The sequence below is a fragment of the Cyanistes caeruleus genome, chromosome 25, assembly GCF_971803275.1.
Source record: "Cyanistes caeruleus chromosome 25, bCyaCae1.hap1.1, whole genome shotgun sequence".
Classification (NCBI taxonomy): Eukaryota; Metazoa; Chordata; class Aves; order Passeriformes; family Paridae; genus Cyanistes; species Cyanistes caeruleus.
This window is the reverse complement of record NC_141725.1, coordinates 4,506,316-4,534,255: the sequence shown is the minus strand read 5'-3', so window position 1 is coordinate 4,534,255 and position 27,940 is coordinate 4,506,316. Positions and strand designations below refer to the sequence as shown.

The window sequence follows — 27,940 nt, the reverse complement described above, 5'->3', positions numbered from 1 at the left end:
AAGGTTTGGGAAGGTTTGGGAAGGTTTGGGAAGGTGCGGGAAGGTGCGGGAAGGAAGGGAAGGGAAGGGAAGGGAAGGGAAGGAAGGGAAGGGAAGGGAAGGAAAGGAAAGGAAAGGAAAGGAAAGGAAAGGAAAGGAAAGGAAAGGAAAGGAAAGGAAAGGAAAGGAAAGGAAAGGAAAGGAAAGGAAAGGAAAGGAAAGGAAAGGAAAGGAAAGGAAAGGAAAGGAAAGGAAAGGAAAGGGAAAGGGAAAGGGAAAGGGAAAGGGAAAGGATCCGTGGGATGGAAGGGAGTGGAAAAATCCTCGGGTGCCAAGGCTGGAGTGGGCAGGGAGAGCTTGGGCTGTGCCGTGACCTGGGGGACAGGGACAGGGGTGGGGACAGGGACAGGGATGGGACAGGGACAGGGACAGGGATGGGACAGGGACAGGGACAGGGATGGGACAGGGACAGGGATGGGACAGGGATGGGACAGGGATGGGACAGGGGATGGCTTTGGTGGGGCTGGGAGCTTCTGGCACCCCTCAGAGGTCCCATCCCAGCAGTGCCACACCCAAGAGAGGGGACAGAGAGGCTTTTGGGCTGTCCTGACACCTCTCAGGGGGTCTCACGCCCTCCGCCCACCCGCAGATCCTGCTGATCGCCTTCCTGAAGGTGATCGACGAGGGCAGCCACATGGTGATGCTGGAGTGCCCCGACACGGTCAACACGCTGCTGCACGAGTTCGTCCTCTGGGAGCCCGACACGCCCGCGGCCCGCGGCGACGGCGACACCAAATGAGGGCCAGCGGCAGGCGGGGACACCGGGGCCGCTCCCCGGAGCGCCGAGAGGGCTCCACGAGCTCGCTTTGTTTCCCTGGGCACGGAGCGAGGAGGCTCCCCCAGGTTGGGACGCGCAGCGCCGGGAGAAGGAGCGAGGAGAGGCGGCGGAGGCGGTCCCCAAGCCTGGGGACAGCGGGGGGACACTGTCCCCGAGCCCGGACGTGGCACAGCTGTGTCCCCAAGCCTCGGGGAGGGGAGGGGACAGCGGGGACACGGCACAGTTGGTCCCCGAGCCCGGACATGGCACAGCTGCTCCTCAAGCCTGGTGGTGTCGCATCAGGTCCCCAAGGCCGGGGGACAGCGGGGATGTGCCACACCCGGTCCCCGGCCACGTCACATCTTGTCCCCAACCCCAGCCGCGTCACAGCTTGTCCCCAACCCCAGCAGGACAGCGGGGACGTGCCACCCCCGGTCCCCGGCCACCCCAGGCCGTGTCACATCTTGTCCCCAACCCCGGCCACATCTTGTCCCCAACCCCGGTCACGTCACATCTTGTCCCCCGGCCACCCCCGGCCGTGTCACACCTGGACCCTGGCCACCCCCGGACACGCCACCTCTTGTCCCCAACCCCGGCAGGACATCGGGGACACGCCACACCCGGTCCCCGGCCACCCCCGGCCGTGTCACCTCTTGTCCCCACCCCTGGGACACGCCACACGTTGTCCCCATCCCCTGGACGCGCCACCCCCGCGGCTCCATCCCGGTTGTTTTTTTGTCGCCGTCGTTGTCACCCCCGCCCGCAGCGACAGCTCCGGGGGGCCCGGGAGGAGCTGGCGACACCCCCGGGAATTTCGGGGCGGATTTCAGGAGAATCCAGAAGTTTCTCCGCGTTGGGATTGCCCTGGATTCGGGGGGGAGGGGCGGGTCCCTGTGGGGTTCGGCAGCTCCTGCTGGGATCCTGGGGATGAGGATGAGGATGAGGATGGGGATGAGGATGAGGATGGGGATGAGGATGAGGATGAGGATGGGGATGAGGATGGGGATGGGATGGGGATGAAGATGAGGATGAGGATGAGGATGGGGATGGGGATGAGGATGGGGATGGGATGGGGATGGGGATGGGATGGGGATGGGGATGAGGATGAGGATGAGGATGAGGATGGGATGGGGATGGGGATGAGGATGAGGATGAGGATGAGGATGAGGATGAGGATGGGGATGGGATGGGGATGGGGATGGGATGGGGATGGGATGGGGATGGGATGGGGATGGGGATGAGGATGAGGATGAGGATGAGGATGGGGATGAGGATGAGGATGGGGATGAGGATGAGGATGAGGATGAGGATGAGGATGAAGATGAGGAGGATGAGGATGAGGAGGAGGATGGGGATGGGGATGGGGATGAGGATGAGGATGAGGATGAGGATGGGATGGGGATGGGGATGAGGATGAGGATGAGGATGAGGATGAGGATGAGGATGAGGATGAAGATGAGGAGGATGAGGATGAGGAGGAGGATGGGGATGGGGATGGGGATGAGGATGAGGATGAGGATGAGGATGAGGATGAGGAGGATTCCCGGGATGTCCCCGCCTGTCCCCGCTGCCACCGTCGCTCTTTTGGCACCGGGGGCCACCCCCGGCCCTTCCCAGCGGCTCCATCCCCCCGGGATCCACCCCTGGAGCACCGGGGACAGCAAATTCCCAATTCCCGGGATTCCCGCTCATTCCCGGTGCCGATTCCCGGCGATTCCCGCACACATCCACGGGATCCCGGAGCACCGGGAGCAAATTCCCGGGATTCCCGCTCATTCCCGGGAATCCCGGTGATGATCCCCTCACGATCCACTCACTGGAGCACCGGGGACAGCAAATTCCCAATTCCCGGGATTCCCGGTGATTCCCGGTGCCGATTCCCGGTGATTCCCGGTGCTGATTCCTGGTGATTCCCGGTGATTCCCGGTGCCGATTCCCGCTCATTCCCGGGATTCCCGCTCATTCCCGGTGCCGATTCCCGGTGATTCCCGGTGATTCCCGGTGCCGATTCCCGGTGCTGATTCCTGGTGATTCCCGGTGATTCCCGGTGCCGATTCCCGGTGATTCCCGCTCATTCCCGGTGCCGATTCCCGCTCATTCCCGGTGATTCCCGGTGCCGATTCCCGCTCATTCCCGCTAATTCCCGGTGCCGATTCCCGGTGATTCCCGGTGCCGATTCCCGGTGATTCCCGGTGCCGATTCCCTCTCATTCCCGCTCATTCCCGGTGATTCCCGGTGCCGATTCCCGCCCTCATCCCCGGGATCCCGGAGCAGCCGCGATCCCGATCCCGATCCCGATCCCCATCCCCATCCCGATCCCGGATCCCGATCCCCGATCCCGATCCCCGATCCCGATCCCCATCCCGGATCCCGATCCCGATCCCGATCCCAGATCCCGCCATTCCCACATTTCCCGGGCACGAGCGGAGGATCCACCCGGGGCTGTCCCCTCCTCAGCGGGAGGTGCCACCCGTGTGTCCCCACCCCCAAAATCCCCCAAATTTAAACCAAAGAAAGCGCCGACCCCATGGACCCCTCCCCCCTTGTCCCCCACCCCACCGATGTCCCCGGGGTGTCCCCTCTGTGCCAGCTGTCTCACAATGAGAATTTTACCCTTCCCTGGGCCCGAATCGCCCCCAAAAAACCCCAAAATCCCCCCAAAAAACCAAAATCCCCCCCCCCCCCAAAAAAACCAAATCCCCCCCAAAAACCCCAAAATCCCCCCCAAAAAAACCAAAATCTTCCCAAAAAAACCAAAATCCGCCCCAAAAACCCCAAAATCCCCCACAAAAAAACCAAAATCCGCCCCCAAAAACCCCAAAATTCCTCCCAAAAAACCCCAAAATTCCTCCCAAAAAACCTCAAATTCCCCCCAAAAAAAACAAATTCCCCCCCCAAAAACCCCAAATTCCCCCCAAAAAACCCAAATTCCCCCCCAATAACCCAAATTCCCCCCTCAAAACCCCAAATTCCCCCCAAAAACCCCAAATTCCCCCCCCCAAACCCCCAAATCCCCCCCAAAAAACCCTAAATTCCCCCCAAAAAAAACAAATTCCCCCCCCCAAAAAACCCAAAATCCCCCCCAAAAAAACCCCAAATCCCCCCCAAAAAACCCAAAATCCCCCCCAAAAACCCCAAATCCCCCCCAAAAACCCCAAATCCCCCCCAAAAACCCCAAATCCCCCCCAAAAACCCCAAATCCCCCCCAAAAAACCCTAAATTCCCCCCAAAAAACCCAAAATCCCCCCCCAAAACCCCCAAATCCCCCCCAAAAAACCCTAAATTCCCCCAAAAAAAACAAATTCCCCCCCCCAAAAAACCCCAAATCCCCCCCAAAAAAACCCCAAATCCCCCCCAAAAAACCCAAAATCCCCCCCAAAAACCCCAAATGCCCCCCAAAAACCCCAAATCCCCCCCAAAAACCCCAAATCCCCCCCAGCAAACGCCAGGCGGCCGTGGGGGTGTCACGGCCCCGCCGTGGCGTTGTCACCGTCGCGTTCGTGCCGTCCCAGCCAGTAAAGCCGTGCTGTGTCCCAGCCGTGTCCCGTTCCCGACGGGGACCCCAAAAATTCCCCAGGGAATCCGGAATTTATTGGGAAAAATGGGAAAGCGCTCCGGAAACGGAACGGGCCCTGGGGAGATCGGTGTCACCTCGGGTGTCACCCTGGGGAGATCGGTGTCACCTCGGGGTGTCACCTCAGGGTGTATGGTGTCACCTCGGGTGTCACCCTGGGGAGATCGGTGTCACCTCGGGGTGTCACCCTGGGGAGATCGGTGTCACCTTGGGGAGATCGGTGTCACCTCGGGTGTCACCCTGGGGAGATCGGTGTCACCTCGGGGTGTCACCCTGGGGAGATCGGTGTCACCTCGGGGTGTTTGGTGTCACCTCAGGGTGTTTGGTGTCACCCTGGGGAGCTCGGTGTCACCTTGAGGAGATCGGTGTCACCTCAGGGTGTCACCTCAGGGTGTTTGGTGTCACCGTGGGGTGTTTGGTGTCACCATGGGGAGCTCGGTGTCACCCTGGAGCGCTTGGTGTCACCTCGGGTGTCACCCTGGGGAGTCACCATGGGGAGCTCGGTGTCACCTCAGGGTGTTTGGTGTCACCTCAGGGTATCACCTCAGGGTGTTTGGTGTCACCGTGGGGTGTTTGGTGTCACCTTGGGGAGCTCGGTGTCACCTTGGGGTGTTTGGTGTCACCGTGGGGTGTTTGGTGTCACCGTGGGGAGCTCGGTGTCACCCTGGAGCGCTTGGTGTCACCTCGGGGTGTCACCTTGGGGAGATCGGTGTCACCTCGGGGTGTCACCTTGGGGAGATCGGTGTCACCCCAGGCTGTTCGGTGTCCCCGTGTCCCCTCAGGAGCGGACAGGGATGTCCCCATGGCACACTCCGTGTCACCATGTCCCCTCAGGAGCGGGTGGGGATGTCCCCAGGCACACTCGGTGTCCTTGTGTCCCCTCAGGACCAGATGGGGATGTCCCCATGGCACACTCGGTGTCACCCTGGGCTGTTCGGTGTCCCCGTGTCCCCTCAGGACTGGATGGGGATGTCCCCAGGCACACTCGGTGTCCCCTCAGGAGCGGGTGGGGATGTCCCCAGGTGCACTCGGTGTCCCCTCAGGAGCGGGTGGGGATGTCCCCAGGCACACTCGGTGTCACCCTGGGCTGTTCAGTGTCCCCGTGTCCCCTCAGGAGCGGGTGGGGATGTCCCCAGGCCGCAGCTGGCGCTCTCCCTCGGCCAGCAGCACGGCCATGGCCCGCAGCAGCAGCAGCACCCCGAGGCGCCGGCGCCGGGCGGGCGCCCAGCCCGCGGCCACCCCGTAACTGCGGCCCCGGCACGCGTTGGTGACAGAGCACAGGCCTGGCGGGGACACGGGGACAGTGCGGGGGGATTGGGGTCACTGATGGGAGATTGGGGTCACTGATGGGGGGGTCACAGCTATGGGGTCACAGCTATGGGGTCACTGCTGGGGGGTCACTGCTGTGGGGATTGGGGTCACTGCTGTGGGGTCACAGCTATGGGGTCACTGCTGGGGGGTCAGTGCTGGGGGGATTGGGGTCACTGCTGTGGGGTCACAGCTATGGGGTCACTGCTGGGGGGTCACTGCTGTGGGGTCAGTGCTGGGGGGATTGGGGTCACTGATGTGGGGTCACGGCTATGGGGAGGGGTCACTGATATGGGGTCACGGCTATGGGGAGGGGTCAGTGCTATGGGGTCAGTGCTATGGGGAGGGGTCACTGCTGTGGGGTCAGTGCTGTGGGGATTGGGGTCAGAGCTATGGGGTCAGAGCTATGGGGTCACAGCTATGGGGTCAGAGCTATGGGTCAGAGCTATGGGGTCACAGCTATGGGGTCACAGCTGTGGGTCAGCTCCCACCAGGATTGGGGTCAGAACCCACAGGAACAGCCCCAGGACACCCCTGACTGTGCTGGGAGCGTGGGACTGGGGGGGTTTGGGGCTGTAGGATTTGGGACTGGGGGGTTTGGGGTTATTTGGGATTGGGGGCTGTGGGATTGGGATTGGGGTTGTGGGTTTGGGAATGGGGGGTTTGGGACTGGGGCTGTGGGATTTGGGAAAGGCGGGTTTGGGATTGGGAGCTGTGGGACTGGGAATGGGGGATTTGGGATTGGGGCTATGGGATTGGGAACGGGGGGTTTGGGGTTTGGGATTGGGGCTGTGGGACTGGGAAAGGCGGGTTTGGGGTTATTGGGGCTGTGGGACTGGGAATGGGGGATTTGGGATTGGGGCTGTGGGACTGGGAATGGTGGGTTTGGGGTTTGGGGTTATTTGGGATATTTGGGATATTTTGGGGTTATTGTGGGACTGGGGAAGGCGGGTTTGGGGTTATTGGGGCTGTGGGTTTGGGAATGGTGGGTTTGGGATTGGGAGCTGTGGGATTGGGAATGGGGTTGTGGGTTTGGGAATGGGGGGTTTGGGATTGGGGCTGTGGGACTGGGAAAGGCGGGTTTGGGGTTATTTGGGCTGTGGGACTGGGAAAGGCGGGTTTGGGGTTATTGGGGCTGTGGGATTTGGGAAAGGCGGGTTTGGGGTTATTGGGGCTGTGGGACTGGGGAAGGCGGGTTTGGGGTTATTGGGGCTCACCCAGCGCCTCCAGCATGCAGCTCTCGCGGGTGTAGGCCTCGGCGGGCGTGCGGTGCTGGAAGCACTGCAGGGGCACCACGCCCTGCCCCACAGCCCAGATCTCCAGGATGCGCCGGACCTTGGGGCCACCCTGGGCACAGCCCAGCCGTCACCGCGGCCCCGAGGGCACGGCCCCAAAACCCAGCACGGCCCCAAAACCCTGGAATGGCCCCAAAACCCCGCACGGCCCCAAAACCCAGCACAGCCCCAAAACCCAGCACGGCCCCAAAACCCAGCACGGCCCCAAAACCCAGCACAGCCCCAAAACCCTGGAATGGCCCCAAAACCCAGCACGGCCCCAAAACCCAGCATGGCCCCAAAACCCTGGAATGGCCCCAAAACCCAGCACGGCCCCAAAACCCAGCACGGCCCCAAAACCCCGGAACAGCCCCAAGGGCACAGCCCCAAAGTCCTGCCTGTCACCATGGCCCCAAAATCCCATTCCCAATCCCCCCTTCCCAACCCCAATTCCCCAATCCCAATTCCCCAATCCCAATCCCCCATTCCCAATCCCAATCCCAATCCCCCATTCCCAATCCCAATCCCCCATTCCCATCCCCATTCCCCCAATCCCATTCCCAATCCCCACCCTGCGTGTCCCGCGCCGATGCTGTGCCAGTGCCTGCCGCAGGTGCCACCAGGGCCTGGCCCGTGTCCCTTTCCCAATCCCCCATTCCCATCCCCATTCCCCCATTCCCATCCCCATTCCCCCAATCCCATTCCCCCACTCCCATTCCCAATCCCATTCCCCCATTCCCATCCCCATTCCTCCAATCCCATCCCCATTCCCAATCCCAATCCCCATCCCCATTCCCCCAATCCCATTCCCAATCCCCACCCTGCATGTCCCGCGCCGATGCTGTGCCAGCGCCTGCCGCAGGTGCCACCAGGGCCTGGCCCGTGTCCCTTTGCCCACGTAGAAGACGGCGCTGATGAAGGTCCGGAACCGCTGGGCCGGGCTCAGGCCGGGGCTGCGCCGGGGCAGGTCCCGGGTGACCCTAAAGGACCGAACCCCGCGGTTTTTGGGGCGGGGGCTCCCCCAGGAGCGGGCAGGGGGCTCAGGGAGGTGCCCGCACCTGGGGTCCAGCAGGAGGTAGTTGAAGCTGGACTTGAGGTGTCCCTCGCGCCAGGTCCGGCCGCGCTCCGGCCGCTCGAAGTGCCGGCTCAGCTCCAGCTCGTCCTGGCCGCAGTCGGGGACGCGGCCGGTCCTGAGCGCGGCCAGCAGCTCCGGGCTGTGCCCTGCGGGCCGGGACAGCGCTGGGCAGCGGTGGCAGAGCCACCCCGAAACCCCAGTGACTGTCCCCATGGCCCCAAAACCCCAGTGACTGTCCCCATGGCCCCAAAACCCCAGTGACTGTCCCCATGGCCCCAAAAACCCCAGTGACTGTCCCCATGGCCCCAAAAACCCCAGTGACCGTTCCCATGGCCCCAAAACCCCAATGTCCGTCCCCATGGCCCCAAAACCCCAATGACTGTCCCCATGGCCCCAAAACCCCAGTGACTGTCCCCATGGCCCCAAAACCCCAGTGACCGTTCCCATGGCCCCAAAACCCCAATGTCCGTCCCCATGGCCCCAAAACCCCAGTGACTGTCCCCATGGCCCCAAAAACCCCAGTGACTGTCCCCATGGCCCCAAAACCCCAATGACTGTCCCCATGGCCCCAAAACCCCAGTGACTGTCCCCATGGCCCCAAAAACCCCAGTGACTGTCCCCATGGCCCCAAAACCCCAATGACTGTCCCCATGGCCCCAAAACCCCAGTGACTGTCCCCATGGCCCCAAAAACCCCAGTGACCATCCCCATGGCCCCAAAACCCCAATGTCCGTCCCCATGGCCCCAAAACCCCAGTGACTGTCCCCATGGCCCCAAAAACCCCAGTGACCGTCCCCATGGCCCCAAAACCCCAATGACTGTCCCCATGGCCCCAAAACCCCAGTGACTGTCCCCATGGCCCCAAAAACTCCAGTGACTGTCCCCATGGCCCTGAAACCCCAGTGACTGTCCCCATGGCCCCAAAAACCCCAATGACCGTCCCCATGGCCCCAAAACCCCAGTGACCGTCCCCATGGCCCCAAAACCCCAATGACTGTCCCCATGGCCCCGAAACCCCCATTCCCATCCCCACCACCCCAAACCCCCTAATCCAGCCCCATTCCCACCCCTAAGACCCCCAAACCCCCCCTGCCCACCCCCAGACCCCCAAACCCACCCATTCCCACCCCCAGGACCCCAAACCCCCCCATTCCCACCCCCAGGACCCCCAAACCCCCCCTGCCCACCCCCAGACCCCCAAACCCCCCCTGCCCACCCCCAGACCCCCAAACCCCCCATTCCCACCCCCAGGACCCCAAACCCCCCTGCCCACCCCCAGGACCCCCAAACCCCCCCATTCCCACCCCCAGACCCCCAAACCCCCCATTCCCACCCCCAGCCGGCTCGGGGGGGATCCCAGGGGGGGCACCCGAGGGTGGCACCTCCAGACTCACCCTGGGGCCACCCGCGCTGTCCCCAGCGCTCCAGAGGGCCGGGAGTGTCCCCAAGCCACGCGCGGCCACCCTGCCCGGTGTCACCCCCGGGGCTGCTGGTGACACCCCTGTCACCCCCGGGGCTGCTGGTGACATCCCTGTCACCCCCGGGGCTGTGACACTCGCGGGGTGCCCGGTCCTCTGTCACGTCCTCCGGGTGGCTCTCGGAGCAGGGGGTGGCACGGCCGGGTGACAGTGGCACGGAGGGTGACAGTGGCACGGAAGGTGTCCCCAGGTCCCCGCAGGGTGACAGTGGCACGAAAGGTGTCCCCAGGTCCCCGCAGGGTGACAGTGGCACGGAAGGTGTCCCCAGGTCCCCGCAGGGTGACAGTGACACGGAAGGTGTCCCCAGGTCCCCACTGGCACTGCCAGATGGCCGCGGGGCCAGGAGGACCCCCCGGGACCGGGATGTCCCCAAGGGCGAGTGGCGCTGCCACCCAGAGCCACCCTCAGGCTTGGGGCTGCTGGTGGCACCGAGGGGACCCCGAGTGACACACGGGGACATCTGGGGGTGTCGCCGGGCCCCGGGGACCGGCCGGACCCTGGGGCTGGGTTTGGGGGAGTCCCGGGGGAGGGACAGAGAGCTCTGGGGGTGTCCCTTGTCCCCAAGTCCCCGCAGGACGCAGGGCCCGGATTTGGGGTCGCTGCCACCCCCTGGGGACAGCGCGGGGAGGGTCCGGGTGTCACCCCGAGAGCCGCCGGTCCCTTCTCCATCCCCATCCCTGTCCCCTGGGGTGACACCGCGCCCCGAGGGGGAGGTGACAGCGACCCCGGGGGGTCTTGGGGACATCGGGAGCGTCTCGGGGAGCAGGGAGGAGGAGGAGGAGGAGGGGGAGGAGGAGGAGGAGGAGCGGGAGGAAGGGGAGCGGAGCCGCGCTGCCGCCGCCCGCAGGCGCCTCCTGCTCCTGGGGGTGACGTGGCGGTCCCCAAGGCTGTCCCCCCCCCGCGGGGTGACACCGCCAGGACACCGCGGGGACCCCCGGAGGCTGCAGAGCCGGGCCAGGAGCCCCCCGAGATCCGAGGAGGACGCGGGGATTTGGGGGGCGGCTCCGGAGCCCTCCCGCCCCAAAACCTGCCCGAAATCCTGCCCCAAACCCAAATCCTGCCCCAAACCCAAACCCTGCCCCAAACCCTGCCCCAAACCCAAACCCTGCCCCAAACCCTGCCCCAAACCCAAACCCTGCCCCAAATCCTGTCCCAAATCCAAATCCTGCCCCAAATCCTGTCCCAAACCCAAACCCTGCCCCAAATCCTGCCCCAAATCCCGCCCCAAACCCAAATCCTGCCCCAAACCCAAATCCTGTCCGAAATCCTGCCCCAAACCCAAATCCTGACCCAAACCCAAATCCTGCCCCAAATCCTGCCCCAAATCCTGTCCCAAACCCAAACCCTGCCCCAAATCCTGCCCCAAACCCAAATCCCGCCCCAAATCCTGCCCCAAATCCCGCCCCAAACCCAAACCCTGCCCCAAACCCAAATCCTGCCCCAAATCCAAATCCTGCCCCAAATCCTGCCCCAAATCCTGTCCCAAACCCAAATCCCGCCCCAAATCCTGTCCCAGACTCAAATCCTGTCCCAGACCCAACCCTCGCCCCAAATCCCGGGGCTGTGGGGCGGGGGCTGCACCCCCCGAGGGCTCCCCGGGCTGAGCCCCCTCGGCCTCCAGGGACTCCCGGGCGGTGACGAAGCTCTCGGTGCTGTCCCCAAATCCAGCGGTGTCCCCAAACCCAGCGGGGTCCCCAAATCCAGCGGGGTCCCCAAACCCAGCGGGGTCCCCAAACCCAGCGGGGTCCCCAAACCCAGCGGTGTCCCCAAACCCAGCGGGGTCCCCAAATCCAGCGGGGTCCCCAAACCCAGCGGGGTCCCCACCCCTCGGCTCTGTCACCTGCCCCTTGGGGACAGCCCCTCGCCATCCCCCGGCGGTGCCACCCGCGATGTCCCCCGAGCCCTGCGGTGTCACCGAGCAGCTGCGGGGCCGGGGGGACCTCGGGGACACCGCGCGTGTCCCCAAAACCCCGCCCTGGCGCCGCCTCGGGGACACCCCGGCAGCAGAACGGGGACAGGGGACAGGGCTGTCCCCAAGGCTGGGCTTGGGGGGACCGCGTGTCCTTGTCCCCAAAATGCGGCTCGGGGGTGGCTCCTGGGGCTGGTCCCGCTCCCAGAGCAGAGTGCTGGAGGCCAGGGGTGGCAGGGGGACAGCGGTGTCCCCTCGGGGACACTCCGGCCGCAGCGAGGGGACAGCGGTGTCCCCTTGGGGACACTCCGGCCACAGCGAGGGGACACCGCTGTCCCCAGGGGGCTCTTGGGGACACTCCGGCCACAGCGAGGGGACACCGCTGTCCCCCGGCTCATCCAGGAGGGACCTGCGGGTGCTGCTGAGGGGTCCGGCCTCGGCAATGTCCCCAAGGGCCACCCAGGAGTCGCTGCCATCCTCGGTCAGGAAGGACAGGGCCCCCCGGGGCCACCGCGGCTCTGGGGACACCTTGGGGACCTCACCCTGCGCGGGGCTCCGGGCCCTGTCCAGCGGCTCCTGCGGGGAGGGGACAGCGCTGGCACCGCTGCCAGGTGGCACGGCCGAGGGGTGGCACAGCCGCACCCAGAGCTGTCCCTGTCCCCATTCCGGCTGTCCCTGTCCCCATTCTGGGTGTCCCTGTCCCCATCCCGGCTGTCCCTGTCCCCATTCCGGGTATCCCTGTCCCCATTCTGGGTGTCACTGTCCCCAGAGCTGTCCCTGTCCCCATCCCGGCTGTCCCTGTCCCCATCCCGGCTGTCCCTGTCCCCATTCTGGGTGTCCCTGTCCCCATCCCGGGTGTCCCTGTCCCCATTCTGGGTGTCCCTGTCCCCATTCCGGGTGTCCCTGTCCCCATCCCGGGTGTCCCTGTCCCCATTCTGGGTGTCACTGTCCCCAGAGCTGTCCCTGTCCCCATTCTGGGTGTCCCTGTCCCCATTCTGGGTGTCCCTGTCCCCATTCCGGGTGTCCCTGTCCCCATCCCGGGTGTCCCTGTCCCCATTCTGGGTGTCACTGTCCCCAGAGCTGTCCCTGTCCCCATTCTGGGTGTCCCTGTCCCCATTCCGGGTGTCCCTGTCCCCATCCCGGCTGTCCCTGTCCCCATTCCGGGTGTCCCTGTCCCCATCCCGGGTGTCCCTGTCCCCATCCCGGCTGTCCCTGTCCCCATTCCGGGTGTCACTGTCCCTGTTCCGGGTGTCCCTGTCGCTATCCCGAGGTGTCCCTGTCCCCATTCCGGCTGTCCCTGTCCCCATCCCAAGGTGTCCCTGTCCCGAGGTGTCCCTGTCCCGGGGTGTCCCTGTCCCGAGGTGTCCCCATCCCGAGGTGTCCCTGTCCCGAGGTGTCCCTGTCCCCATCCCGAGGTGTCCCGGTCCCGAGGTGTCCCTGTCCCGGGGTGTCCCTGTCCCGGGGTGTCCCTGTCCCGGGGTGTCCCTGTCCCCATCCCGAGGTGTCCCTGTCCCGAGGTGTCCCTGTCCCCATCCCGAGGTGTCCCTGTCCCGAGGTGTCCCTGTCCCCATCCCGAGGTGTCCCTGTCCCGGGGTGTCCCTGTCCCGAGGTGTCCCTGTCCCGGGGTGTCCCTGTCCCGGGGTGTCCCTGTCCCCATCCCGAGGTGTCCCTGTCCCCGTTTCGGGTGTCCCTGTCCCGGGGTGTCCCTGTCCCGAGGTGTCCCTGTCCCGGGGTGTCTCTGTCCCCATCCCAAGGTGTCCATGTCCCCATTTCGGGTGTCCCTGTCCCCATCCCGAGGTGTCCCTGTCCCGAGGTGTCCCTGTCCCGGGGTGTCCCTGTCCCCGTCCCGGCTGTCGCTGTCCCCTCTCACCTGTGCCCGCAGCAGGATCCCGAGGCAGCGGTGACACCCCCGGGCCGCGTCCCGCGGTGGCAGCTCCCGGTGGTGACAGCTGGGTGGTGGCAGCGGGACAGGGTCACCCCCGGGGCCACCCCTGGGGACACCCGAGTGCCACCGGCACCGCCGGGGGACATCGCGTGGCCCCGCCCGGGACGCGGGGGTGGGGTCCCCTCCCTGTCCTGGTGCCACCCCCGGTGCCACCCCCGCTTCCAGGGTCCCCTCGGTGTCCCCAAGGTCGCGTTGTGTCCCCCCCACGGTCCCGGTGTCCCCCGGTGTCCCCAATCCCGGAGTGTCCCCCGTGACCCCGCTGTCCCCTCCCGGTGCCTGGACCCCGCTATCCCGATATTCTTATCGCGATATCCCGATCCCGATATCCGGGTATTTTGATGTCCCGGTGTCCCTATCCCGATATCCCGATATCCCTATCCCATATCCCGGTGTCCCTATCCCGATATCCCGGTGTCCCTATCGCGATATCCCGATATCCCTATCCCGATATCCCGGTGTCCCTATCCCATATCCCGATATCCCTATCGCGATATCCCGACCCCGCTTACGCTCCGCTCATCCCGCCCGTTCAAACGACCCCGCGCCGCCGCTGATTGGCTGAAAAGGAGCCAATGGGAGGAGGTAGCCGCCGGCCACGCCCATCATCGTGGATGACGTCAGACGCAGAGGGGCGGGGCCAAAATACCCGGCGCCCCCCGGTGGCCCGAGCTGGGATCGCCCAGAGCTCCCAGTGTGGCACTGCCCAGTGTCCCCAGTGTCCCCAGTGTCCCCAGTGTCCCCAAACCGGCACTGCCCAGTGTCCCCAGTGTCCCCAGTGTCCCCAAACCGGCACTGCCCAGTGTCCCCAGTGTCCCCAGTGTCCCCAGTGTCCCCAAACCGGCACTGCCCAGTGTCCCCAGTGTCCCCAAACCGGCACTGCCCAGTGTCCCCAGTGTCCCCAGTGTTCCCAGTGTCCCCAGTGTCCCCAAACCGGCACTGCCCAGTGTCCCCAGTGTCCCCAAGGTCCCCAGTGTCCCCAGTGTCATCAACTGGACCCCCACCCCTGTGACCTGGAGGTGACCCAGGACCAGAGGAGGTGACCCAGAACCACAAGAAATGACCCAAAACAACGAAACCTCTTCATTTTCCGCGTACACACCGCTCCGCCAGCACCACCCTCTGTCCCCAAGGAGTGTCACCCCGTGTCCCCAAGGAGTGTCACCCCGTGTCCCCAACCACCCCAGGGTCCCCGGGATCCCCATCCCTGTGACCTGGAGGTGACCCAGAACCACAAGAAATGACCCAAAACGACCCAAAACAACGAAACCTCTTCATTTTCCCCGTACACACTGCTCCACCAGTCCGTGTCCCCAAGGACTGTCACCCCGTGTCCCCAACCACCCCAGGACCTCCATCCCTGTGACCTGGAGGTGACACAGAACCACAAGAAACGACCCAAAACGACCCAAAACAACAAAACCTCTTCATTTTCCGCGTACACACCGCTCCGCCAGCACTACCCCGTGTCCCCAAGGAGTGTCACCCCGTGTCCCAAGGACTGTCACCCCGTGTCCCAAGGAGTGTCACCCCGTGTCCCAAGGACTGTCACCCCGTGTCCCCAACCACCCCAGGACCTCCATCCCTGTGACCTGGAGGTGACACAGAACCACAAGAAATGACCCAAAACAACAAAACCTCTTCATTTTCCGCGTACACACCGCTCCACCAGCACCACCCCCTGTCCCCAACCACCCCAAGGCGCCACCGGGCTGTCCCCGAGGTGCCACCGGGCCATCCCTCAGACGGTGGCCTCGCTGTCGGGGCTGTCCCCGCCGTCCAGCAGCGCGTAGGCGGCGTGGCTCTGGCAGGGCCGCTGCAGGGGATGCGCCAGCAGCTTGGCCATGCAGTTGTGCAGCTCCAGCGCCGGCCCCGCCAGCGCCACCTCGTACTTGTAGCTGGTGCCTTTGGTGTCCAGGCTGCCGAAAAAGCCGAACATGTCCTGCGGGAGGGGACAGGGGACGCTCAGGGACGGGGACAGACGGATGGGGGCGGCCCCAGGGGGGGAGTCGCGGAGGAATTCGGGTTCTGGCGCTTCGAATGCGGAGGAGTCGGGTTTTGTCGCCCGGTTTTGACTCAAAATTTCGTCGTTGTGTTTTCTCTTGTTGCCCGAATTCCCCTCCTAAATCCCCCAAATTCCCACCCCAAATCTCCCCCAAATTCCCCTCCTAAATCCCCCAAATTCCCACCCCAAATCTCCCCAATTTCCTCTCCTAAATCCCCCAAATTCCCACCCCAAATCTCCCCCAATTTCCTCTCCTAAATCCCCCAAATTCCCACCTCAAATCTCCCCCAAATTCCCCTCCTAAATCCCCCAAATTCCCACCCCAAAATTCCCCTCCTAAATCCCCCAAATTCTCACCCCAAATCTCCCCCAAATTCCCCTCCTAAATCCCCCAAATTCTCACCCCAAATGTCCCCAATTTCCTCTCCTAAATCCCCGAAATTCCCACCCCATTCCCACCCCAATTTCTCCCCCAAATTCCCCTCCTAAATCCCCCAAATTCCCACCCCAAATCCCCCCAAATTCTCACCCCAAATCCCCCCTTTCCATCCTCCCATTGTTGTTGGGGATTTGGGGCGGGAAGGGGGGATTTGGGGATTTGGGGTGGAAATGGGGTGGGAATGGGGGATTTGGGGTGAAATTGGGGGATTTGGGGCGGAAATGGGGTGGGAATGGGGGATTTGGGGTGAAATTGGGGGATTTGGGGTGAGAATGGGGGGGATTTGGGGTGGGAATGGGGGGGATTTGGGGGATTTGGGGTGGGAAGGGGGGATTTGGGGTGGGAATGGGGGGGATTTGGGGGATTTGGGGTGGGAAGGGGGGATTTGGGGTGGAAATGGGGCGATTTGGGGCAGGAAGGGGGGATTTGGGGTGGGAATGGGGGGGATTTGGGGCAGGAAGGGGGGATTTGAGGGATTTGGGGTGGAAATGGGGCGGGAATGGGGGATTTGGGGTGGGAAGGGGGCAGGAAGGGGGGATTTGGGGTGGGAAGGGGGCAGGAATGGGGGATTTGGGGTGAAATTGGGGGATTTGAGGTGGGAATGGGGGGGATTTGGGGTGGGATTGGGGGGATTTGGGGGATTTGGGGGATTTGAGGTGGGAATGGGGGGGATTTGGGGGATTTGAGGTGGGAATGGGGGGGATTTGGGGTGAAATTGGGGGATTTGGGGTGGGAATGGGGGGGATTTGGGGGATTTGAGGTGGGAATGGGGGGGATTTGGGGTGGGAATGGGGGGGATTTGGGGGATTTGGGGCCCCTTCACCTTCCAGCTGCTCTCGTCCTCCTTCTCGTCCAGCCCGTTGTGGATGTAAACGACGTCGAAGAAGAAATAGGGGCACTGCAGCAACTTCTGGGGGGAAAACGGGGGATTTGGGTGAAAATTGGGGGTTTGGGGTGAAAATTGGGGGTTTGGGGTGAAAATTGGGGGATTTGGGGTGAAAATTGGGGATCTGGGGTGGAAATTGGGGGGTTTGGGGTGAAAATTGGGGATCTGGGGTGGAAATTGGGGGGTTTGGGGTGAAAATTGGGGGATTTGGGGTGAAAATCGGGGGATTTGGGTGGAAATTGGGGGATTTGGGGTGAAAATTGGGGGGTTTGGGTAGAAAAGGAGGGATTTGAGGTGGAAAAGTGGGGATTTGGGGCAGAAAAGGACAAATTTGGGGTACAAAGAAGGGAATTTGGGGCACAGAGAGGGAATTTGGGGCACAGAGAGGAGGATTTGGGGTTTAAAAGGACAGATTTGGGGTACAAAGAGGGGAATTTGGGGCACAAAGAGGGGAATTTGGGGCACAGAGAGGGGAATTTGGGGCACAAAGAGGAGGAATTTGGGGCACAGAGAGGGGATTTGGGGCACAGAGAGGAGGATTTGGGGTACAAAGAGGGGAATTTGGGGCACAGAGAGGAGGATTTGGGGTTTAAAAGGACAGATTTGGGGCACAGAGAGGGGAATTTGGGGCACAAAGAGGGGAATTTGGGGCACAGAGAGGGGATTTGGGGTTTAAAAGGACAGATTTGGGGCACAGAGAGGAGGATTTGGGGCACAGAGAGGGAATTTCGGGCACAGAGAGGGGATTGGGGGCACAGAGAGGGGATTTGGGGTTTAAAAGGACAGATTTGGGGCACAGAGAGGGGATTGGGGGCACAGAGAGGAGGATTTGGGGCACAGAGAGGGGATTCGGGGCACAAAGAGGAGGAATTTGGGGCACAGAGAGGGAATTTGGGGCACAGAGAGGGGATTTGGGGTTTAAAAGGACAGATTTGGGGTACAAAGAGGAGGATTTCGGGCACAGAGAGGGGAATTTGGGGCACAGAGAGGGGAATTTGGGGGCACAGAGAGGAGGATTGGCGGCACAGAGAGGGGAATTTGGGGCACAAAGAGGGAATTTGGGGCACAGAGAGGAGGATTGGGGGCACAGAGAGGAGGATTGGGGGCACAGAGAGGAGGATTTGGGGCACAAAGAGGGGATTTGGGGTTTAAAAGGACAGATTTGGGGCACAGAGAGGGGATTTGGGGCACAAAGAGGGGAATTTGGGGCACAGAGAGGGAATTTGGGGCACAGAGAGGGGTTTTGGGGTACAAAGAGGGGAATTTGGGGTTTAAAAGGACAGATTTGGGGCACAGAGAGGGGATTTGGGGCACAGAGAGGGAATTTGGGGCACAGAGAGGGGATTTGGGGCACAGAGAGGGGAATTTGGGGCACAGAGAGGGGATTTGGGGTTTAAAAGGACAGATTTGGGGTACAAAGAGGGGGATTTGGGGCACAGAGAGGGGATTTGGGGCACAGAGAGGGGAATTTGGGGCACAGAGAGGGGACTGGGGGCAGGCAGGACCTTGACGTGCTCGCCCCCGCAGAACTGGGGCTGGCAGCCCGGGCGCCCGAACACCAGGATGGTTCTGACCACGAAGGGCGGGGGGATGGTCTGGACATTGTCAGTGACCGGCAGCTCCACCTTCTGCTGGCTGCGGGGACACGGGGACAGCATGGGGACAGTGTGGGGACAGCGTGGGGACACGGGGACATGGGGACAGCGTGGGGACATGGGGACAGCGTGGGGACATGGGGACACGGGGACAGCGTGGGGACAGCGTGGGGACATGGGGACACGGGGACAGCGTGGGGACAGCGTGGGGACACGGGGACCTGGGGACAGCGTGGGGACACGGGGACAGCGTGGGGACATGGGGACATGGGGACACAGGGACATGGGGACAGCGTGGGGACACGGGGACATGGGGACAGCGTGGGGACATGGGGACATGGGGACAGCGTGGGGACATGGGGACAGCGTGGGGACACAGGGACATGGGGACAGCGTGGGGACATGGGGACACAGGGACCTGGGGACAGCGTGGGGACATGGGGACAGCGTGGGGACATGGGGACATGGGGACAGTGTGGGGACAGTGTGGGGACATGGGGACAGCGTGGGGACATGGGGACATGGGGACACAGGGACAGCGTGGGGACACGGGGACAGCGTGGGGACATGGGGACAGCGTGGGGACAGTGTGGGGACATGGGGACATGGGGACAGCGTGGGGACAGTGTGGGGACATGGGGACATGGGGACAGTGTGGGGACAGTGTGGGGACATGGGGACAGCGTGGGGACACGGGGACAGCGTGGGGACACGGGGACAGCGTGGGGACATGGGGACAGCGTGGGGACACGGGGACATGGGGACAGCGTGGGGACATGGGGACAGCGTGGGGACACTGTGGGACAGGGGACACCATAGGGACAGGAATGGGGACAGGGACAGGGTGACACCATGGGGACAAGGTGGCACCCACAGGGACAGGGACAGGGTGACACCATGGGGACAAGGTGGCACCCACAGGGACAGGGACAGGGGGCTCAGGGTGCCACCCTCTCCCAGCACCCCCAGAACCTTCTGGAACCCCCCGGAGCTGCTCACATGAGGTTGAAGAGCCCGTCCAGATCTGAACTGCGGGTCAAGGCTGATCCTGGCACTGGGGACACTCTGGGGACACCCTGGGGACACCCTGGGGACACCCTGGGGACATCTTGGGGACACCCTGGGACACCCTGGGGACACCCTGGGGACACTGTGGACACCCTGGGGACACTGGGGACACCCTGGGGACATCTTGGGGACACCCTGGGGACACCCTGGGGACACCCTGGGGACACTGGGGACACCCTGGGGACACTGGGGACACCCTGGGGACATCTTGGGGACACCCTGGGGACCCAGGACACCCCAGGGACACCTCGGTGACACCCCAGGGACACCCAGGACACGCAGGACACCCTGGTGACACTCAGGACCCCCCGGTGACCCCCCAGTGGTGACACCCTGGTGACCCCCTGATGACACTCAGGACCCCCCGCTTGCCCTGGTGACCCCCTGGTGACACCCAGGACATCCCGGTGGCCCTGGTGACACTCAGGACACCCTGGTGACCCCCCAGTGGTGACCCCCCGGTGACACTCAGGACCCCCCGGTGACCCTGGTGACACCCAGGACACTCAGGACCCCCTGGTGACCCCCCGGTGACCCCGGTGACCCCTTGGTGACCCCGGTGACCCCTTGGTGACCCCGGTGACCCCAGTGACCCCGGTGACCCCCCGGTGACCACTTGGTGACCCCGGTGACCCCAGTGACCCCTTGGTGACCCCCCGGTGACCCCGGTGACCCCTTGGTGACCCCAGTGACCCCGGTGACACCCAGGACCCGCCGGTGACCCCTTGGTGACCCCCCTAGTGACCCTGGTGACCCCCCCGTGACCCCCCGGTGACCCCCGGTGACCCCCCAGTGACCCCCAGGACCCCCCGTTGACCCCTTGGTGACCCTTTGGTGATTCCCCGGTGACCCCCCGGTGACCCCCCGGTGACCCCGGTGACCCTGGTGACCCCGGTGACCCCCCCATGACCCCGGTGACCCCTTGGTGACCCCGGTGACCGCTTGGTGGCGCCGGTGGCAGCAGGATACTGAAGGAGTGGCACACGACGGTGTCCAGGTCGTAGAGGCAGCTGCAAACCTCGCGGGGGTCTGAGGTGAACCCCGACAGCTGCCAGGGCACGGGGCTGGCACCGCTGGCACCCCAAACCCCCTCCTGGCACCCCAAAATCCCCTCCTGGCACCCCAAAATCCCTCCTGGCACCCCAAATACCCCAAAACCCCCTCCTGGCACCCCAAAACCCCTCCTGGCACCCCAAACCCCCTCCTGGCACCCCAAACCCCCTCCTGGCACCCCAAAACCCCTCCTGGCACCCAAAATCCCCTCCTGGCACCCCAAAATCCCCTCCTGGCACCCCAAAAACCCCCTCCTGGCACCCCCCAAACCCCAAAATCCCCTCCTGGTATCCCCCAAACCCCTTCCAGGCCCCCCCAAACCCCCCTGGACCCCCCAAAACCTCTCTCAGCCCCTCCCAAACCCCTCCCTGGACCACCCAAAATCCCCCCCAAACCCCCCTGGGCCCCCCAAACCCTCCCCAAATCCCCCCCAAACCCCCCTGGACCCCCCTGGACCCCTCAAAATCCCCCCCAAACCCTCCCAAGCCCCCCCAAACCCTCCCAAAATCCCCTCCCAGTCCTCCCAAAACCCCCCTAGAACCCCCCAAAACCCCCCCAAACCCTCCCAGGCCCCCCCAAACCCCCCTGGGCCCCCCAAACCCTCCCAAAATCCCCCCCAAACCCCCCTGGACCCCTCAAAATCCCCCCCAAACCCTCCCAAGCCCCCCCAAACCCCCCTGTGCCCCCCAAAATCCCCCCAAACCCCCCTGCACCCCCCAAACCCTCCCAAAATCCCCTCCCAGTCCCCCCCAAACCCCCCTAGACCCCCCCAAACCCCTCCCAGCCCCCCCAAACCCCCCTGGACCCCTCAAAATCCCCCCCAAACCCCCCCAAACCCCTCCCGGCCCCCCCAAACCCCCCTGGACCCCCCAAAATCCCCCCCGGGCCCCCCCAAACCCTCCCCAAATCCCCCCCAAACCCCCCTGGATCCCCCAAACCCCTCCCAGGCCCCCCCAAACCCCCCTAGACCCCCTTGGACCCCCCCAAACCCCTCCCAGGCCCCCCCAAACCCCCCTGGGCCCCCCAAAATCCCCCCGGGCCCCCCCAAACCCCCCTGGGCCCCCCAAATTCCCCCCGGGCCCCACCCAGGTGACGTCGTTGTTGACGACCACCAGGGCGAACTCGTGGCTTTTGTCGATTTTGTGTTTGGTCCTGACGAACATCTCGATCATCTTCTGCGCCACCGTCAGCGCGTTGCTGCGGGAGCTGCGCCCCGAAAACACCCAAAAAACACCCCGGAACTGTCAGGGACACCCCGAAAACACCCGAAAACACCCCGAAAACACCCCGGAACTGTCAGGGACACCCCGAAAACACCCGGAAACACCCCAAAACTGTCAGGGACACCCCGAAAACACCCGAAAACACCCCGGAACTGTCAGGGACACCCCGAAAACACCCGGAAACACCCCGGAACTGTCAGGGACACCCCGAAAACACCCAAAAAACACCCCAAAACTGTCAGGGACACCCCGAAAACACCCCGGAAACACCCCGAAAACACCCCGAAAACACCCCGAAACTGTCAGGGACACCCCAAAAACACCCGAAAACACCCGAAAACACCCCGGAAACACCCCGAAACTGTCAGGGACACCCCGAAAACACCCCGGAAACACCCCGAAACTGTCAGGGACACCGGGACACCCCGAAAACACCCAAAAACACCCCGAAAACACCCCGAAAACACCCCGGAAACACCCCGAAAACCAGTCAGGGACACCGGGACACCCCGAAAACACCCCGAAAACACCCCGGAAACACCCCAAAACTGTCAGGGACACCGGGACACCCCGAAAACACCCAAAAAACACCCCGAAAACCAGTCAGGGACACCCCGAAAACACCCCGGAAACACCCAAAAAACACCCCAGAAACCGTCAGGGATACCGGGACACCCCGAAAACACCCAAAAAACACCCAAAAAACACCCCGAAACCGTCAGGGATACTGGGACACCCCAGGGACACCCCAAAAACACCCCAAAAACACCCGAAACCCGTCAGGGATAGCGAGACACCCCAGAAACACCCCGAAAACTGTCAGGGACAACAGGGACACCCTGAAAACACCCCAAAAACACCCCAGAAACTGTCAGGGATACCAGGGACACCCCAAAAACACCTCAGGGACACCAGAAACACCCCAGAAACACCCCAAAACCCGTCAGGCACACCAGAAACACCTCAGGGACCCTAAAAACCCCTCAGGGACACCAGGGACACCCCAAAACCACCTCAAAAACCCCTCAGGGACCCCCAAATCCCCTGGAACAGCCCAAATGCAGCCCTGACCCATTGAAGGACTCCAGTTTGGGCAGCGCCATCTCCTCGGCCAGGTCCAGGCAGATGATCTGGGGAGGGGGCACGGCTGAGACCCCCAGTGCCACCAGTGCCACCAGTGTGACACCAGTGACACCAGTGTGGCACCAGTGTCCCCAACAGTGTCACCAGTGTGACACCAGTGTGACACCAGTGACACCAGTACGGCACCAGTGTGGCACCAGTGTCCCCAGTACGGCACCAGTGTGACACCAGTGTGACACCAGTGACACCAGTACGGCACCAGTGTGACACCAGTGACACCAGTGTGACACCAGTGTCCCCAGCAGTGTCACCAGTGTGACACCAGTGTGACACCAGTGACACCGGTGACACCGGTGTGACACCAGTGTCCCCAGTACGGCACCAGTGTGACACCAGTGTGACACCAGTGACACCAGTACGGCACCAGTGTGACCCCAGTGTCCCTGGTACCCCTGGTCACCCCCAGTGTCACCCCCAGTGTCCCCAGTATGTCCCCAGCATCCTCCCCGCCACCGCGCCCCCAGTCCCTCCCAGTCCCTCCCAGTGCTCAAAATCCCTCCCAGTCCTCCCCAGTCCCCCCCATATCCCCTCCCAGTCCCCCCAATCCCCCTCTCACCCCCTCCCAGTGCTCCCAGTCCCCCCAATCCCCTCCCCAGTCCCCCCTCCCACCCCTCCCAGTTCCCCCCAATCCCCTCCCAGTCCTTCCCAGTGCTCCCAGTCCCCCCCAATGCCCTCTCCAATCCCCCCCCAGTCCCCCTTCCATCCCCTCCCAGTTACCCCCAATCCCCTCCCAGTCTCCCCCAATCCCCCTCCCACACCCCCCAGTCCCTCCCAATCCCTCCCAGTCCCCCCCAATCCCTCCCAGTCCCTCCCAGTCCCCCCCAATCCCTCCCAGTCCCCCCAGTCTCCCTCCCAATCCCTCCCAATCCCTCCCAATCCCCTCCCAATCCCCCCAATCCCCCCCCAGTCTCACCCCCAGTCCCCCCAATCTCCCCCCCAACCCTCCCCAGTCCCCCCAGTCTCCCTCCCAGCCCCTCCCAGTGCCCCCAGTGCCCCCCAATCCCCTCCCAGTCCCCCCCAATCCCTCCCAGTGCCCCCAGTCCCCCTCCCAATCCCTCCCAATCCCCCTCCCACACCCCCCAGTCTCCCTCCCAATCCCTCCCAGTCCCCCAAATCCCCTCCCAGTCCCCCCCAACCCCTCCCAATCCCTCCCAGTCCCCCCCAACCCCTCCCAATCCCTCCCAGTCCCCCCAATCCCCTCCCAGTCTCCCCCCCAGTCCCCCCAGTCTCCCCCCCAACCCTCCCCAGTCCCCCCAATCTCCCTCCCAGCCCCTCCCAGTGCCCCCCAATCCCCTCCCAGTCCCCCCCAATCCCTCCCAGTGCCCCCAGTCTCCCTCCCAGTCCCCCCCAACCCCCCCCAGTCTCCCCCCCAGCCCCCCCCAGCCCCTCCCAGTGCCCCCAGTGCCCCCAGTTTGTCTCTCACCACTTTCTCGGGGCAGTTGACCCGCGGTGTTTTCACCTGCACCTCGCTGGGGCCGTGCCCGGGGCTGCCCCGGGGGCCGCGACCCCCGCCCGCCGCCTCGCCCTCGCCCTCGCTGCGGCTGCCCACGACCCCCGAGACCCCCGAGACCCCCGAGACCCCCGCCCGGTCCTCGGCGCCCTCCGGGTTGGAGCGGGTGCGGGGCCGAGCTTCTGGAACCTTCTCTTCCTCATCCTCGGCAGCGCTGCCCGGCTCCGACGTGTCCATGGTGGGGAGGGGTCCTGGAGGGTGGGGAATCACCCCAAAAATAAAGGGGAGGGGGGAAGAGGAAGGTTGAGGGGTGGGAATCCAAAATTTGGGGCTTTGGGGGGTGGGAATCCAAAATTTGGGGGTCCTATAGGGGTGGGAATCCAAAATTTGGGGGTTTGGGGGGTGGGAATCCAAAATTTGGGGGTCCTATAGGGGTGGGAATCCAAAATTTGGGGGTTTGGGGGGTGGGAATCCAAAATTTGGGGGTTTGGGGCGTGGGAATCCAAAATTTGGGGGTTTGGGAGTCCAAAATTTGGGGGTTTGGGGCGTGGGAATCCAAAATTTGGGGGTTTGGGAGGGGTGGGAATCCAAAATTTGGGGGTTTGGGGGGTGGGAGTTCAAAATTTGGGGGTTTGGGGGATGGGAATCCAAAATTTGGGGGTTTGGGGCGTGGGAATCCAAAATCTGGGGGTTTGGGGCGTGGGAATCCAAAGTTTGGGGGTTTGGGGGGTGGGAGTTCAAAATTTGGGGGTTTGGGAGGGGTGGGAATCCAAAATCTGGGGGTTTGGGGCGTGGGAATCCAAAATTTGGGGGTTTGGGGCATGGGAATCCAAATTTTGGGGCTTTGGGGGGTGGGAACCCAAAATTTGGGGCTTTGGGGGGGTGGGAGTTCAAAATTTGGGGGTTTGGGGGGTAGGAATCCAAAATCTGGGGGTCCTATAGGGGTGGGAATCCAAAATTTGGGGGTTTGGGGGGTGGGAATCCAAAATTTGGGGGTTTGGGAGGGGTGGGAATCCAAAATTTGGGGGTTTGGGGGGTGGGAATCCAAAATTTGGGGGTTTGGGAGTCCAAAATTTGGGGGTTTGGGGCGTGGGAATCCAAAATTTGGGGGTTTGGGGGGTGGGAGTTCAAAATTTGGGGGTTTGGGAGGGGTGGGAATCCAAAATTTGGGGGTTTAGGGGGTGGGAATCCAAAATTTGGTGCTTTGGGGGGTGGGAATCCAAAATTTGGGGGTCTGGTGGGGCTGCAGCCCCCAAATCTGGGGGTCTTGTAGGGGTAGGAATCCAAATTTTGGGGGTTTAGGGGGTGGGAATCCAAAATTTGGGGATCCTATAGGGGTGGGAATCCAAAATTTGGGGGTCTTGTAGGGGTGGGAGACCAAAATTTTGGAGTTTCGGGGGTGAAAATCCAAATTTTGGGGGTTTGGGGGGGTGGGAATCCAAAATTTGGGGGTCTTGTGGGGCTGCAGCCCCCAAATCTGGGGGTCTTGTGAGGGTGGGAGACAAAATCTGGGGGATTTGGGGTCACGGTGGGGCTGAAACCCCAAAATCTGGGGGTCTTGTAGGGGTGAAAATCCAAATTTTGGGGGTTTGGAGGGTGGGAATCCAAAATCTGGGGGTCTTGGGTGGGGGGGAACCCAAAATCTGGGGGTTTGGGGGTCATGGTGGAGCTGTGACCCCAAAATCAAGGGGTCCTGTGGGGCTGCAACCCCCAAATCTGGGGGTCTTGGGGGGGTGGGACCCCAAAATCAGGGGTCCTGTGTGAGTGGGACCCCAAAATCAGCGGATTTGGGGGTCCTGGTGTGGCTGTGACCCCAAAATCAGCGGTTTTGGGGGTCCTGGGACACCAAATTCACCGAACCCCAAATTCCCCCCCCGCCCCCATCCCTGAAGACCCCTCCCCACCCATCCCCCATTTCTCGGCCCCTCCTGCCCCATTTCCCTCTTCCCTTCCCCCACCTTTTCCTCCCCGCTTCGTGTTCGCCCCCCGACCCCCCAAAACCCTCCTGGACCCCCCAAAATCCCCCCAAAACCCCCCAAAATCCCCCCGCGCTCACCGCTCGCTGCCGCTCTGGCCCCGCCCCGTCCCGCCGGAAGTGACGCCGCGCGGGGGCTGCTGGGAGTTGCAGTCCCTCGAGTGTCCGGCTGCCACAACTGGAGGGGGGACCCCCGGAGCCTCGAACGCCACCCCCAGCCCCCTTCCCTTCACACCCTCCCTTCTCGGCGTTTCTTCGTTCGTTTTCGCCCCCCAAAACCCCCCTGAACCCCCCGAACACTCCGCGCTCACCGCCGCGAAGGTCCCGGAAGTGTTTCCCGACCGCCGGAAGTGGCGCCGCGCGGGGGCTGCTGGGAGTTGTGGTCCTTCAGCCAAAGCTCCCCCAAACGCATCCCCCGCCCCATAAATGTTCCTATAAACCGCGCTGAGCCCCAAAAATCGTGTGTGCACCCCAGAAACTGCTTCCTGCACCCCAAAAACCCCACGTGAACCCCAAATCCTCCTGTGCGCCCCCAGAACTGCCTCAGGCACCCCAAAAACCCCACGTGAACCCCAAATCCTCCTCTGCGCCCCCAGAACTGCCTCAGGCACCCCAAATCCTCCTGCTCCACCCCCAACACCCGCAGCCCCTCCCTGCACCCCAAATAATCTCTGAGAGCCACAAATACCCCCAAAATCCCTGGAGAATCCACAAAAAATGCTGGAGAACCCCCAAAAAACCCCTGGAGAACCCACAAAAAATGCTGGAGAACCCCAAAAAAACCCCTGGAGAACCCCCAAAAGCTCCGAAAAACGGCTGGAGAAGCCACAAAAATATTGGAGAACCCCCAAAAAAAGTACCTGGAGAACGCACGAAAACTTCAGGAGAAACCAGAAAAACGCTGGAATGCCCACAAAAAGTCCCACTAGAACCCCCAAAAACCGCAGGAAACCCCCCAAAAAACCTCTGGAGACCCCAAAAAACATCTGGAGACCCCAAAAAACATCTGGAGAACCCCAAAAAACCCCAAGAGAACCCAAAAAAATCCTTGGAGAACCCCAATAAACTTCTAGAGAACCCCAAAAACCTCAAGAAAAGCCCCAAAAAGCCTCTGGAGAACCCAAAAAAACCATCTGGAGACCCCAGAAAACATCTGGAGAACCCCAAAAAACCCCAGGAGAACCCCAAAAAAATCCTTGGAGAACCCCAAAAAAATCCTTGGAGAACCCCAATAAACTTCTAGAGAACCCCAAAAACCTCAAGAAAAGCCTCAAAAAACCTCTGGAGACCCCAAAAAACATCTGGAGAACCCCAAAAAACCCAGGAGAACCCAAAAAAATCCTTGGAGAACCCCAATAAACTTCTAGAGAACCCCAAAAACCTCAAGAAAAGCCCCAAAAAGCCTCTGGAGAACCCAAAAAAAAACATCTGGAGACCCCCAAAAAACATCTTGAAAACCCAAAAAAAACCCCTGGAGAGCCCCAAAAAACCCCAGGAGAACCCCAATAAACTTCTAGAGAACCCCAAAAACCCCTGGAGAATTTGGCACTGGGGAGGTCGGAGGCGCTCGGGGGTTTGGGGGGATTTTTGGGGGATTTTGGGGATTTTTGGGGAATTTTTGGGATTTTTGGGAGGGATTTTTTTGGGATTTTTTGGGGGGATTTTGGGGGGGCTTTGGGGGGGTTTTGGGGGGTCAGAGCACCCCAAAAGGGCCTCCCTGGTCCCGGTGAGCCGGAGCAGCGCAGGA

General features: G+C 62.8%; 3 protein-coding genes across 4 annotated transcripts in view; 1 reads left to right on the top strand and 2 right to left on the bottom strand.

The window, feature by feature from the left end:
* Window positions 1-781, top strand: part of ABHD8 (abhydrolase domain containing 8) — a 13,610-nt gene extending 12,829 nt beyond the window's left edge. Inside the window, exon 4 of the mRNA XM_086862343.1 lies at window positions 600-781. Coding sequence (XP_086718469.1) covers window positions 600-778 — 179 coding nt within the window. The 3' untranslated portion in view covers window positions 779-781. The remainder of the gene's footprint in view (window positions 1-599) is intronic.
* A 3,340-nt stretch (window positions 782-4,121) lies between these two features.
* Window positions 4,122-8,240, bottom strand: ANKLE1 (ankyrin repeat and LEM domain containing 1). Its single transcript, XM_086862342.1, has 4 exons — window positions 8,011-8,240; window positions 7,773-7,932; window positions 6,896-7,025; window positions 4,122-5,653 (listed from the first exon to the last, which is right to left on the bottom strand). Exons 1-4 carry the CDS (start codon window positions 8,238-8,240, stop codon window positions 5,481-5,483), a joined length of 693 nt encoding a protein of 230 aa, XP_086718468.1. The 3' UTR covers window positions 4,122-5,480.
* A 6,735-nt stretch (window positions 8,241-14,975) lies between these two features.
* BABAM1 (BRISC and BRCA1 A complex member 1) lies at window positions 14,976-26,354 on the bottom strand. Of its 2 annotated transcripts, none has more exons than XM_086862957.1 (9): window positions 26,275-26,354; window positions 24,192-24,469; window positions 22,697-22,755; window positions 21,488-21,608; window positions 20,319-20,397; window positions 19,281-19,305; window positions 18,192-18,321; window positions 16,624-16,710; window positions 14,976-15,298 (listed from the first exon to the last, which is right to left on the bottom strand). In XM_086862957.1, the coding sequence occupies exons 2-9, from the start codon at window positions 24,453-24,455 to the stop codon at window positions 15,098-15,100; spliced, it is 966 nt and encodes a 321-aa protein (XP_086719083.1). In that variant the 5' UTR covers window positions 24,456-24,469; window positions 26,275-26,354; the 3' UTR covers window positions 14,976-15,097. The 2 variants fall into 2 exon arrangements, with proteins under 2 accessions (XP_086719083.1, XP_086719084.1); XM_086862958.1 differs by having other exon boundaries at window positions 24,408-24,469.
* Between the last annotated feature and the right edge of the window lie 1,586 nt (window positions 26,355-27,940).

What these genes read in the sequence shown, in the direction of transcription:
- ANKLE1 (XM_086862342.1), bottom strand. Translation starts at nt 8,240, where the DNA reads ATGGGGACAGTCACTGGGGTTTCGGGGTGGCTCTGCCACCGCTGCCCA. An exon ending in TACCTCCTGCTGGACCCCAG is followed by an intron (nt 7,933 to 8,010) that starts GTGCGGGCACCT and finishes TCGGTCCTTTAG; the next exon opens with GGTCACCCGGGACCTGCCCC. An exon ending in ATCGGCGCGGGACATGCAGG is followed by an intron (nt 7,026 to 7,772) that starts GTGGGGATTGGG and finishes GGCTGTGCCCAG; the next exon opens with GGTGGCCCCAAGGTCCGGCG.
- BABAM1 (XM_086862957.1), bottom strand. Translation starts at nt 24,455, where the DNA reads ATGGACACGTCGGAGCCGGGCAGCGCTGCCGAGGATGAGGAAGAGAAG. An exon ending in TCAACTGCCCCGAGAAAGTG is followed by an intron (nt 22,756 to 24,191) that starts GTGAGAGACAAA and finishes CCCCCTCCCCAG; the next exon opens with ATCATCTGCCTGGACCTGGC. An exon ending in GCGGGGGCGAGCACGTCAAG is followed by an intron (nt 16,711 to 18,191) that starts GTCCTGCCTGCC and finishes TTTTCCCCCCAG; the next exon opens with AAGTTGCTGCAGTGCCCCTA.